Consider the following 14,122-nt stretch of genomic DNA (forward strand, 5'->3'; position numbering starts at 1 on the left):
TCCAAAGACATGCACCTGGGGATAGGTTGATTGGCAACACTAAATTAGCCCTAGTGTGTGAATGTGAGTGTGAATGTTGTCTGTCTATCTGTGTTGGCCCTGTGATGAGGTGGCGACTTGTCAGGGTGTACACCGCCTTCCGCCCGAATGCAGCTGAGATAGGCTCCAGCGCCCCCCGCGACCCCAAAGGGAATAAGCGGTAGGAAATGGATGGATGGATGGACGGCCATAAGGTTTGTGTTCAACAGATAGTTTTCATTAATCACAAGCAGGGACACTGAAAAGACGTGTTATTTTTTGTGCCATGGCGCCATCTTTTGGACGAGTTTGCTCACTGCAGGGTGAACGTCCACAGTATTTCTTTCTGTTTAGTGCTTTAAACCGGAAGTATAAGTGCCATTCCGTCTTGTAGCTGTCCATAGAGTTTCTACTCGTATAGAGTCTTCATTCATCACTCCAAACAACGTTTGTAAGTTTTACAATATAACTAAAACAATTCTTACTTACTAAACCATTTCATGTGTGACGTCTGTAGGAGTGTTTTCGTGCATATTTGCACGTGCTATTGTAATGTAATGACGCTAGCGCCGTTAGCATTAGCTAATACGCTAACACGTCTACGAGTGTCTGTGTTAGTATTATTAACTTACAATGGCATTCTTTTTGTATAGTTTCAGTTTGACAAATTCCTCAGTAAATTCACCAACACGTCACCGTGGAGTTATTGAGTCGGTTTAGCTGATTGGAGAGCTAGCTTCCGCAACTAGTGGGTCCATGACGATGACTTCTGTTTTGTTTGATCAGCCATAGATACCATTTGGAAACAACTAAGGGATGTAAATAAACATTTATAAAATATTTGTGTAAATAACTCATTTCACAACGTATATATTTGCGGCTTATTGTTTGGTGCAGCTAATATATGGCTAATATTTTTCTCAAATTTAGTGAGTGCGGCATATATCCCAGTGTGCTCTACAGTCCGGAAAATACGGTATATTACTGTCCTAGTGTCATGGGGACGGCGTGGCGCTGTTGGGAGAGTGCCCGTGCCAGCAACCTGAGGGTTCCTGGTTCCATCCCGAGCTTTTACCCGAGCAAGAAACTTCACCCTTGCTCCTGATGGGTCGTGGTTAGCGCCTTGCATGGCAGCTCCCGCCATCAGTGTGTGAATGTGTGTGTGAATGGGTGAATGTGGAAATAGTGTCAAAGCGCTTTAAGTACCTTGAAGGTACAACAGCGCTATACAAGTATAACCCATTTACCATTTGTGACCTGTAAGAATGTAGACGATTACAACAAGAGGAAGTTAACATTATATATAATAGCAACCTACATTTTCCTTTTCATCACCGTTTAAACAGCAATAACAATTTCAATGGAAACAAAAGGTTGTGTGTGCTCCGAGTAACGACGGCAATACCGAGCGTTAGTTGGAGAATTATTTGATGGCTAAAAATACTTGTGCTACCTCTACATGATGAAGAGGTAATAGCCGTTCTACAGTGGTTGTGTTTTTTGATATCTAAATTGGTGTTCCGAAACTTAACCTATCCTTTTTTTTATGTGGTAGCGTCAATGGAGAAGACACACCTATCGAATTACGCAACTGGTAGAGTTTTTCATAGAAGCAGCTCATTTCGAGAGAACACAGGAACTTAAAAAATAAAAAACATGCACATTTTTGTTTAAAAAAAAGGCACAAAAAGTTTTCCCTCTAACAGCAGTAGCTCTTTGTTGTTATGAACTTAGAACAACAGTTATAATGTATCTTTTGTGCTAATTCCCGCATATTTATGTTGCAGATAATTTCTGCTGACACATTGATTAATATGTACTGTCCTCATTAAAATAAATAAACCTCAACTTGTTGTATTAGAAGCAGCTTGTGGAACAAGGCCTGACTGGACTGTGTGTGTTCTCTCAGTTTCAGCGAGGACGGCATGGAGGTGATGGAGAGGCTCATATATCTGTTTCGTAAGTTCCACCAGTTGAAGATCAGCAATGAAGAGTACGCCTGCATGAAAGCCATCAACTTCCTAAATCAAGGTGCCCGAAGTCAACTCACTCTTTTCAAAATGCATGTTTTGTTTACCACCGTGTAGTCTTGGTCACAGTGCCTGGTTCTTGCACGTCTGCAGATATCAGAGGACTGTCCAACATCTCTCAGCTTGAGCAGCTGAACAAGCGCTACTGGTACGTGTGCCAGGATTATACTGAGTATAAGTACACGCACCAGCCCAAGCGCTTCCCTGAGATCATGATGTGTCTGCCAGAGATCCGCTGTATAGCAGGTAAGGCTAGCAGCTTGAAAATCATGTACCGTATTTTCCAGACCATAGGGTGCACCGGATTATAAGGCGCACTGCCGATGAGCGGTTCTAGTCAGGTCTATTTTCATACAAAGGATGCATTAGGGCGCATTAAAGGGGTCATATTATTTATTTATTTTCTAAATTTAAAACATCTCCTTGTGGTCTACATAACATGTAATGGTGGTTCAATGGTCAAAATGTTGCGTAGATGATGTTTTACAGATCATCTTCAAGCCGCTTTCTGACAGTCGCTTCAGCATGCGCCGTTTTGTGGGCGGTCTTATTTACGTGGCTCAATTTCGGTAGCGTCTTTTCTCCGTCATCTTTGTTGTAACGGTGTAGCGTGCAGGGACAGGAGTGGAAGGAGTGTCAAAAGATGGAGCTAACTGTTGTAATGACATTCAGACTTTACTTAAATCAATAACGGAGCAGCATCTTCCTATCCGTGGCTCACTAGTGCAACAACAACGCCGGAAATGTGTCCCGTGAAAAACTGTCCAACCGGAACTCTCTAATAACTAAAGTTCCTTGGGTGAATAATGTAAACTCACTACACCGGTATGTTATATATATACAAACCCCGTTTCCATATGAGTTGGGAAATTGTGTTAGATGTAAATATAAACGGAATACAATGATTTGCAAATCCTTTTCAACCCATATTCAATTGAATGCACTACAAAGACAAGATATTTGATGTTCAAACTCATAAACTTTATTTTGTTTTGGCAAATAATAATCAACTTAGAATTTCATGGCTGCAACACGTGCCAACGTAGTTGAGAAAGGGCATGTTCACCACTGTGTTACATGGCCTTTCCTTTTAACAACACTTTTAAGCTCCTCAGGTGGAATTCATTCCCATTCTTGTTTGATGTACAGCTTAAGTTGTTCAACAGTCCGGGGGTCTCCGTTATGGTATTTTAGGCTTCATAATGCGCCACACATTTTCAATGGGAGACAGGTCTGGACTACAGGCAGGCCAGTCTAGTACCCGCAGTCTTTTACTATGAAGCCATGTTGATGTAACACGTGGCTTGGCATTGTCTTGCTGAAATAAGCAGGGGTGTCCATGGTAACGTTGCTTGGATGGCAACATATGGTGCTCCAAAACCTGTATGTACCTTTAAGCATTAATGGCGCCTTCACAGATGTGTAAGTTACCCATGTCTTGGGCACTAATACACCCCCATACCATCACAGATGCTGGCTTTTCAACTTTGCGCCTATAAAAATCCGGATGGTTCTTTTCCTCTTTGGTCCGGAGGACACGACGTCCACAGTTTCCAAAAACAATTTGAAATGTGGACTCGTCAGACCACAGAACACTTTTCCACTTTGTATCAGTCCATCTTAGATGAGCTCAGGCCCAGCGAAGCCGACGGCGTTTCTGGGTGTTGTTGATAAACGGTTTTCGCCTTGCATAGGAGAGTTTTAACTTGCACTTAAAGATGCAGCGAAAAAACTGTAGTTACTGACAGTGGGTTTCTGAAGTGTTCCTGAGTCCATGTGGTGATATCCTGTACACACTGATGTCGCTTGTTGATGCAGTACAGCCTGAGGGATCGAAGGTCACGGGCTTAGCTGCTTACGTGCAGTGATTTCTCCAGATTCTCTGAACCCTTTGATGATATTACTGACCGTAGATGGTGAAATCCCTGAATTTCTTGCAATAGCTGGTTGAGAAAGGTTTTTCTTAAACTGTTCAACAATTTCGTCACGCATTTGTTGACAAAGTGGTGACCCTCGCCCCATCCTTGTTTGTGAATGACTGAGCATTTCATGGAATCTACTTTTATACCCAATCATGGCACCCACCTGTTCCCAATTTGCCTGTTCACCTGTGGGATGTTCCAAATAAGTGTTTGATGAGCATTCCTCAACTTTATCAGTATTTATTGCCACCTTTCCCAACTTCTTTGTCACGTGTTGCTGGCATCAAATTCTAAAGCTAATGATTATTTGCAAAAAAAAAATGTTTATCAGTTTGAACATCAAATAAGTTGTCTTTGTAGCATATTCAACTGAATATGGGTTGAAAAGGATTTGCAAATCATTGTATTCCGTTTATATTTACATCTAACACAATTTCCCAACTCATATGGAAACGGGGTTTGTATATACAGTATATGTTACTGACAGATATAAGTAAGAAATGTACACTACTTTATATTATAAATGGCAACAGCAGAGGGCAGCACGGTGGTACAGGGGTTAGTGCATGTGCCTCACAATAAGAAGGTCCTGAGTTCAATCCCGGGCTTGGGATCTTTCTGTGTGGAGTTTGCATGTTCTCCCCGTGACTGCGTGGGTTCCCTCCGGGTACTCCGGCTTCCTCCCACCTCCAAAGACATGCACCTGGGGATAGGTTGATTGGCAACACTAAATTGGCCCTAGTGTGTGAATGTGAGTGTGAATGTTGTCCGTCTATCTGTGTTGGCCCTGCGATGAAGTGACGACTTGTCCAGGGTGTACCCCGCCTTCCGCTCGAATGCAGCTGAGATAGGCTCCAGCACCCCCCGCGACCCCGAAAGGGACAAGCGGTAGAAAATGGATGGATGGATGGATGGCAACAGCGGAGGATGAATGTCCCATAACAAGAAGGTAGAGAAAAAGAAGAAGCTCATTTACTACAGAGTCGGCACGGACTACAAAGGCGGATGCGCACAAATTTTCAGGACTTATACAGATCAGCAGGTACCAGAAGGTAAGAAAAGTTGCTTTTGCAGTATATTGCGTAACAAAACGTCAGATAATATGTCTTACCTTTTACACACACCATAATAATACTCGTATGTTGAAGCACAGTACAATCCATCAAGTGTTGCGGCTTCATAGCTTACCAAAGTCGTACTAAAACATTTTGATAGATTTTTGAGCGCCGTGTGTAATGTTCTATATTCTCAACGGAACATATAACATAACATATAATAAGAGTCATATCTCTTACTGTATGTGTGACTGCCATCATATTGCAGTCTACACGTATCTCTTATGTGTGACTGCCATCTACTGGTCACACTTATCATTTCACAATGTACCAAATAAAATAGCTTCGAGGTTGGTAAGCATAAACCAAAATGATTCCGTACATTAGGCGCACCGGGTTATAAGGCGCACTGTTGAGTTTTGAGAAAATGAAATAATTTTAGGTGCGCTTTATAGTCCGAAAAATACGGTATTACAGTTTGAACAGAAACAAGAAAATAACACACTTATCATTCAATTAAGTGATTCTTTGGCGTACCACTAGATGGAGCCCGTGTACCACAGTTTGAGAATCGTTGCTCCGTGCTGCTTAATTCTCAGTACTACCAAACACGAGTCCACGTAACCGGATGAACGTTAACTGAAAGCCCAACATGATGAAAACATTACTTAGAGGGAGTTTGGCTGAGTCCGCCCTGAGTGCTGCTTCACTGGTTGTTTATGAGAGCCGCTGTTTCGTCTGCAGCCGGACGTGACGTCACGTGCAACATCGGTATCGAAATATGGCACCGTGAATTATTTTGCGTGAATCGATACTCGGTAATACCGACGGAATTCGGTCAATGCCTATACATTCAGAACCCATCACTAGTCCCGATTACCGTGATGACAGTTTCATATAGTTACATCCCTTATCTAGATAGATAGATAGATAGATATTACTTTATTGATTCCTTCAGGAGAGTTCCCTTAGGAAAATTAAAATCTACATCCATGTGACGTTACTGACACCTAGTGACCAGTGTATAGTACTACATATTATGAACATGTCTTTATTTGTGGCAAGCCTTATTCAATGACGCCATAGATTCCGGACTGATTATCGACTAACAAATCAACATCAGGCCAAAAAGAAGGTTTTCTGGACTATAAAGCGCACTGGTGTATAAGCCGCACCAACTAAATTCTAGAAAAAAACATCCATATTAGCTGCACTGGCACGTGTGCCAGGATTATATACAAACCCCGTTTCCATATGAGTTGAGAAATTGTGTTAGATATAAATATAAACGGAATACAATGATTTGCAAATCATTTTCAACCCATATTCAGTTGAATATGCTACAAAGGCAACATATTTGATGTTCAAACTGATAAACATTTTTTTTTGCAAATAATCATTAACTTTAGAATTTGATGCCAGCAACATGTGACAAAGAAGTTGGGAAAGGTGGCAATAAATACTGATAAAGTTGAAGAATGCTCATCAAACACTTATTTGGAACATTCCACAGGTGTGCAGGCTAACTGGGAACAGGTGGGTGCCATGATTGGGTATAAAAAACAGCTTCCCAAAAAATGCTCAGTCTTTCACAAGAAAGGATGGGGCGAGGTACACCCCTTTGTCCACAACTGTGTGAGCAAATAGTCAAACAGTTTAAGCACAACGTTTCTCAAAGTGCAATTGCAAGAAATTTAGGGATTTCAACATCTACGGTCCATCATATCATTAAAAGGTTCAGAGAATCTGGAGAAATCACTCCACGTAAGTGGCATGGCCGTAAACCAACATTGAATGACCGTGACCTTCGATCCCTCAGACGGCACTGTATCAAAAACCGACATCAATCTCTAAAGGATATCACCACATGGGCTCAGGAACACTTCAGAAAACCACTGTCACTAAATACAGTTGGTCGCTACATCTGTAAGTGCAAGTTAAAGCTCTACTATGCAAAGCGAAAGCCATTTATCAACAACATCCAGAAACGCCCCCGGCTTCTCTGGGCCCGAGATCATCTAAGATGGTCTGATGCAAAGTGGAAAAGTGTTCTGTGGTCTGACGAGTCCACATTTCAAATTGTTTTTGGAAATATTCGACATCGTGTCCTCCGGACCAAAGGGGAAGCGAACCATCCAGACTGTTATCGACGCAAAGTTCAAAAGCCAGCATCTGTGATGGTATGGGGGTGCTTTAGTTCCCAAGGCATGGGTAACTTACACATCTGTGAAGGCACCATTAATGCTGAAAGGTACATACAGGTTTTGGAACAACATATGCTGCCATCTAAGCACCGTCTTTTTCATGGACGCCCCTGCTTATTTCAGCAAGACAATGCCAAGCCACATTCAGCACATGTTACAACAGCGTGGCTTTGTAAAAAAAGAGTGTGGGTACTTTCCTGGCCCGCCTACAGTCCAGACCTGTCTCCCATCGAAAATGTGTGGCGCATTATGAAGCGTAAAATACGACAGCGGAGACCCCGGACTGTTGAACGACCGAAGCTCTACATAAAACAAGAATGGGAAAGAATTCCACTTTCAAAGCTTCAACAATTAGTTTCCTCAGTTCCCAATCGTTTACTGAGTGTTGTTAAAAGGAAAGGCCATGTAACACAGTGGTGAACATGCCCTTTCCCAACGACTTTGGCACGTGTTGCAGCCATGAAATTCTAAGTTAATTATTATTGGATGGATGGATATTATTTGCAAAAAAAAAATTTAGTTTATGAGTTTGAACATCAAATATCTTGTCTTTGTAGTGCATTCAATTGAATATGGGTTGAAAAGGATTTGCAAATCATTGTATTCCGTTTATATTTACATCTAACACAATTTCCCAACTCATATGGAAACGGGGTTTGTATATATATATATATATATATATATATATATATATATGTATATATATATATATATATATATATATATAAATATATATATATATATATATATATATATATATATATATATATATATTTATTTATATATACGTTGTGAAATTAGTAATTTACACATAAATATTTTGTAAATGTTTATTTACATACTTTAATTGTCTATAACGCAGCAGTACAATGGCTGATCAAACAAAACATAAGTCATCGTCATGGACCCACTAGCTGCGGAAGCTATGTCTCCAATCAGCTAAACAGACTCAATAACTCCACTGTGACCTTTTGGTGAATTTACTGAGGAATTTGTGAAACTGAAACAATACAAAAAGAATGCCATTGTAGGTTCATAATACTAACACAGACACTAGTAAACATGTTAGCTAATGCAAATGATGATAACACATGATAGCACTTACAAATATGCATGAAAACACTCCTACAGACATCACACATGGGACGGTTTAGTAAGTACGAATTGTTTTAGTTGTACAGTAAAACTTACAAACGTTGCTTGGATGAATGAAGAATCCATACGAGTGGAAGCACTATGGACGATTAGAAGACGGAACGGCACTTGTACTTCCGGTTCAAAGCTTTAAACAGCAGGAAACACTTTAGCCATTCATCCGGCAGCACCTGCAGTGAGCGACTTCGCCCAAAAGATGGCGCCATGGCACAAAAATAAACACACCATTTCAGTGTCTTTGCAAGTGTTTAATGAAAACTTTTTGCATTTTGACCGCCAGCTAAGAAAAATCTATAAATCAGGCGCACCGTTTTATAAGCCAAAGGGTTCAAAGCGTAGGATAAAAAGTAGCGGCTTAGAGTCTGGAATTTAAGGTACTTGTTGTTACTTTAAAAAGCAAGGGGAACACCGTTATGGCCAACTAAAACCCTTCGCTCGCTTGTTCCCCGTCTGTTCCCGCCTTAAGTGAAAGGTCAGCCAACACGCCTCTGACACGTGTGTGTGTGTGTGTGTGGTGTGTGTGTGTGTGTGTGTGTGTGTGTGTGTGTGTGTGTGTGTGTGTGTGTGTGTGTGTGTGTGTGTGTGTGTGTGTGTGTGTGTGTGTGTGTGTGTGTTTGCAGGGAAGCTGGTCAACGTCCCACTTGAGCAGCTCCCTCTCTTGTTCAAAGCAGTCTTGCACTCCTGCAAATCAAGCCTGACCAGCTACAGGACTGGCCCGTCACCCTGCGTGACCGCCTCCTCGGGAAACTAGAGGCCGCCCTGACCCCACACCCCCCCACCCCCCTACGGCGAGGGACCGGTCGCCCCTCCTTGTGAATGTGACAAGCAGCTAGTTTGTTTTCTTTGTTCTATTTATTACACGACAGAGCTGAATGTATGCTGATTTACACTGTGCACATGCTTCTGTACAAAACAAATGCTCGTAGATGCATTGGTCTTTGGAGTTTACAAGTGTGTATCCAGTTTTGCTCGACGTGTCAGTGTTGCCATTGCTAGAGCTAGACTTGAAGAAGAAAAAAAAGAGTTTATTTTATTCAGACGGGGGCGGATAGACGCGAGTGTTTTAGACTACCTCAGGAAGATGTTGTTGCTATTTTTGTGGTGTTGATGAAGAGTTGCCCAGTCTAACACAAAATCCCAGTGGATGCCTCGGTCACGGTGTTTTTACGACACTGAACGTAGAAAATCCAGCGACTTTATCTGCTTGGACTTTTTGGACATTCCGCTTACGGGAGGCGGTCTTGTCAGTGTAACATTCCACGAGTTAAGGTGACGGCTGTTTGGATCTTTGCGATCCTCGGAAAAAGGAGTATACGGGTATTTTTTACAATCGTAGACTGGGGATGTAAGGTTTTATTGCAAGGGTATGGGAGGGTATCTAGGTTTGTTGTATTGTTTTTGACCAAAGTGTTATGCAATGCTTTTTGTTTTTTTGTTTTTTCCCCCCCTCCAAATGCCCTTTTACGGGCACGACTAAAACAAAAATCTTGTCGTTGAAGGATCGGGGATAAGAAACGAATCAGTCTCCGTCAGAGGGAGACCTAGCCAGACGTCCCCCGGGGGAATGCTGCTAAACCTGCGCGCGTGTTTACATTCAGCAGGCGTGGTTCTGGGCTAGCTAGCTCATATCGACCGTCATGGCCTAGTCGAGACACGGGGATGTCGGACTTTTTTTTAAACTTTTTTTTTTTTTATCAGGTCCCGCCAGGTCCAATCATGCTTTTGCACAGACCGAGAAGCAGATTTAGGTGAGACCTGACCTGAACGCTGTCTCGGGTTGTGAGTTTTAATCGGGAGCGCTGACTCCACGGACGAAGCGAGTACTGTAATGTCAGCAGATAATCAGCTGGGTGAGATTGATGCATTTTTGGTGACTTGACCTCTGGTGCTTGCTCTCTGTGACAAATATGCACATTGTTGTAGAACATGGTCCTTTATCTTTGGACTACGAGACGACGACGTCAAAGTATTGTCTTTGATTCCTCAAGTTTTTGTTTTTGTTTTTATGATCCACTTGGTGATGTGCAACCATTAGAAATGCAGACAAAAATGCAGTCATTGCAAGGACTCTAGTTTTTGCACACGGACGGTGAGGTTCAGAGACTGTGAGCCACGGCCCACCCGCTGTGTTCCGCGCTCAGGCCCGCCCGGCCTGGATGGAAACAGGGTATAAAGTGAGTGTTAAGTACTGCATTCAGGAGTTACTCAGAGACCGCGCTCAAGTGCTTGTTGTGTTGGTAGACGTAGGACAGGACATAGTAGGTCCTCTGTAGACAAAAGATGTTTTCCCTTTTCACTTGATTTGCGCCGCCCGCGCGCCCAGTTTGAAAGAGAAACACTCGGCCAGAATTTATCTGCTCGGTGTTTCTCTTTCCAACGTTCATTAGCCTCCTTTCATCTTTTGATTTTTATGCCTTTTCATGTACCTATGTAGTTCTTGTGAATGTTTTGGGTTTTTGTTATACTTCCTGTATTCTTTTTGTTTTTCTTGGCATGAGGATGAGTCCTCATTCCCGACATTTGTTGACTTGATTTAAAATGCATTCCCGTTGTGCACGGCGACTCGTGAAAGTGCTACTCAGGAGATGCGATGTCAGACAAAACTTTCATGCGACATCTTGGACTCTTTTGTGGTATTTGATATGCTATGTTCCATGCTACCGACCGGCGTTAACCCATAAGAACCCAGACCCAATTATGCCTCCAGTATAAAGTGGAAGACTTTTTTATATGAATAAGAACATCCATGGACAATTTGAAAACATCTCACGGGTCAATTCAGAATCACTTACCGATTCTCGCAATATTTGGTAAATATACAGGGGAAACTCAAAAAGTTTGAATATGGTGTAAAAGTCCATTAACAGTAGCGGTTCAACTTCAAATGTCAAACTAATATGTGATATAACCTCATTACATACAGAGTGAAATATATCAAGCTTCTATTGATCATTTTAATGAATATGGCTTACAATTTTTGAAAACCCAACATTTTCTGACATTTTCAATTCAAGGTTTTCATAAGCTGTAAGCCATAATCATCAAAACAATATCAAAAGAAGTCTAGAAATATCTTCAGTTGCATGTTATGAGCTTATGTCATATACCATATTTTCCCGACGATAGAGCGCACCAATAAATAAGTTGCACCCACAAAATTTGTTTTCCATATATTAGCTGCACTGGACTATAAGCTGCAGATATATACATTGTGAAATTAGTTATTTACACAGAAATATTCTCTAAATGTTTATTTACATACCTTAATTGTTTTCAAACAGCTGATCAAACAAAACAGAAGTAATCGCCATGGACTCACTAGCTGCGGAAGCTAGCTCACCAATCAGCTAAACAGACTCAATAACTCCTCTGACGTTTTGGTGAATTTACTGAGGAATTTGTGAAACTGAAACAATACAAAAAGAATGCAATTGTAAGTTAATAATACTAACAGACACTTGGGAACGCGTTAGCACATTTGCAAATGCTAACGACGCAAGCGTCATTACATTACGATAGCACGTACAAATATGCATGAAAACAGTCCTACAGACATCACACATGGGATGGTTTAGTAAGTACGAATTGTTGTAGTTATATTGTAAAACTTACAAACGTTGCATGGAGTGATGAAGAATCCATATGAGTAGTTACGCTGTGGACAGCTAGAAAACAAAACAGCACTTGTACATCCGGTTCAAAGCTCAGTCTAAACAAAACGGCAATGCAGCATCTGCAATTAGCAAACTTGCCTAAAATATGGCGCCATAGCACAAACAAAAAGAACTTGTTTTTTTTCAACAACAAAAAAAAACTACCGGTACTTGCATTATGGCAGTCAGCGAAGAGAAATCCACAAGTTAGCTGCACCGGTTTTATAAACCGCAGCAAAAAAATAGCAGCTTATAGTCCGGAATTTACCTTGTAAATCTAATTGCTAGAATAAATTAACCTCTGCACGATATTCTAATTTTTGGAGTTTCACCTATATTATAATCAAACCTTCTCAAAACAGGTTACAGGTTTACAAAAGCTCCTCTTTTATACGTCCAGCGAGTTAGCGCAATTCGCCTAAAACTGCTTTTTAAAAATAGATCATTGAAAATTGTAAATCGATTCAGAAGACAGTGAATTGCGGTTCATAGGAAATTATTTATTTGTTTCCGGAACCCCTGTGATGTCACATAAATGTTACAGTTTGCTTTTATGGCAAATGTATTTCTTACAGTAGACTCCTGCTATTTGCTATTTATTACATTCTAAGACTATTGTTGGGGGGCAACAATAATGAACACACCCGTAAAAAAGCCCTGAAAATTATTGAACACATTTTAACTTCAGTTTTACACACTGATGTTGCAAGCATACAGTCTTGTCAAAGCATTTAATTGCTGGAAAACATTGAGTGAATTGAATTGTGAGAGAGCACCTATTTCCATTTACACTACCATTAGAAACAATATTTACAGTTTAAATCAGAGACAACTATTTGGGGGTTGTGAATGTTGAACCGCAAATAGGAGGGATCTACTGTACTAAAAAGGTACTTTAAACTGAAGAAAAGAACACGTTAGTCAAAAATAAGCAAAACTGTGAAATTAATAGCATAGTAGTTGCAATGCTAAAAGACTGATAGCTTGTTTTCTATTAGCTCATTCAATAAATATAAGAACAGTTAACTTGTCATATCTGACGCCCTATTAAAGCATTACAATTAATACATTGAGCTTTAATGGCAAAATATAAGCTTTTGTTTTATCTGACGCACTGCCGTTATGGTGACAGCGATTTTTTTCCTAGCTTGTTTTCTATAAACTCATGAAAGTTGTAAGAACAGTTGAATTTTAATATTTGGCACCTTATTAAAGCATTACAATTGTTACACGGATTTAAAACGAGCTTTAATGGTAATATATATGCGTGTGTTAGAAAGATAGCTTACCTGAGACACTGCCATTTTGGTGATACTGTAGCAATTTTTCCTAGCTTGATTTGTATGAATTCATAAAAGAAATACAGTGAGAATGGTTGAATTTTAATATTTGACATCTTATTAAAGCAATACAGTTGTTACACAGATTTAAAATGAGCTTTAATAGCAAAATAAAAGGGTGTGTTAGAATGATAGCTTACCTGACAAACTGCCATTTTGGTGATAGCGATTTCTTCCGAGCTTGTGTTCTATCAATTCATTGATGAAATAGAACAGTTAGTTGACTTGTAATATCTGACACCCTATCAAAGCATTACAACCGATGGGTTTAAAATTAGCTTTAATGGCGAAGTTTAAGCTTGTGTTAATGAGCTAAGAGACTGTTGTTTTGGTAGTAGCGATTGTTTCCTAGCTTGTTTTCTATGAATTCATAAACAAAATACAGTAAAAATTGGTTGAATTTGAATATTTGCCACTTTATTAAAGCATTACAATTGTTATACGGATTTAAAATGAGCTTTAATGACAAAATATAAGCGTGTTAGAAAGCTGGCTTCCCTGACACACTGCCGTTTTGGTGATTGCGATTTTTTTCCTAGCTTATTTTCTATGAATTCATGACAGAATATAGTAAAAACAGTTGAATTGTAATATTTAACACCTTTTTAAAGCTTTACAAATAGTACACATATTTAAAATAAGCTTTAATGGTAAAAATAAGCTTTTGTCAATGAGCTAGCTTACCTGACACACTGCCTTTTTTTGGATAGCGATTTTTCCTAGCTTGTTTTCTATAAATGTGTGA

General features: G+C 40.3%; 1 protein-coding gene and 1 long non-coding RNA gene across 2 annotated transcripts in view; one reads left to right on the forward strand and one right to left on the reverse strand.

The window, feature by feature from the left end:
* nr6a1a (nuclear receptor subfamily 6, group A, member 1a) overlaps positions 1-9,199 on the forward strand; it is a 267,283-nt gene extending 258,084 nt beyond the window's left edge. Inside the window, exons 8-10 of the mRNA XM_061980571.1 lie at positions 1,928-2,049; positions 2,142-2,294; positions 9,005-9,199. Coding sequence (XP_061836555.1) covers positions 1,928-2,049; positions 2,142-2,294; positions 9,005-9,135 — 406 coding nt within the window. The 3' untranslated portion in view covers positions 9,136-9,199. The remainder of the gene's footprint in view (positions 1-1,927; positions 2,050-2,141; positions 2,295-9,004) is intronic.
* Positions 1-14,122, reverse strand: part of LOC133619512 (uncharacterized) — a 141,166-nt gene that overhangs the window by 21,573 nt on the left and 105,471 nt on the right. The gene's annotated exons all lie outside the window — the stretch shown is intronic.

This window comes from Nerophis lumbriciformis, linkage group LG20 (assembly GCF_033978685.3).
Source record: "Nerophis lumbriciformis linkage group LG20, RoL_Nlum_v2.1, whole genome shotgun sequence".
Taxonomy (NCBI): domain Eukaryota; kingdom Metazoa; phylum Chordata; class Actinopteri; order Syngnathiformes; family Syngnathidae; genus Nerophis; species Nerophis lumbriciformis.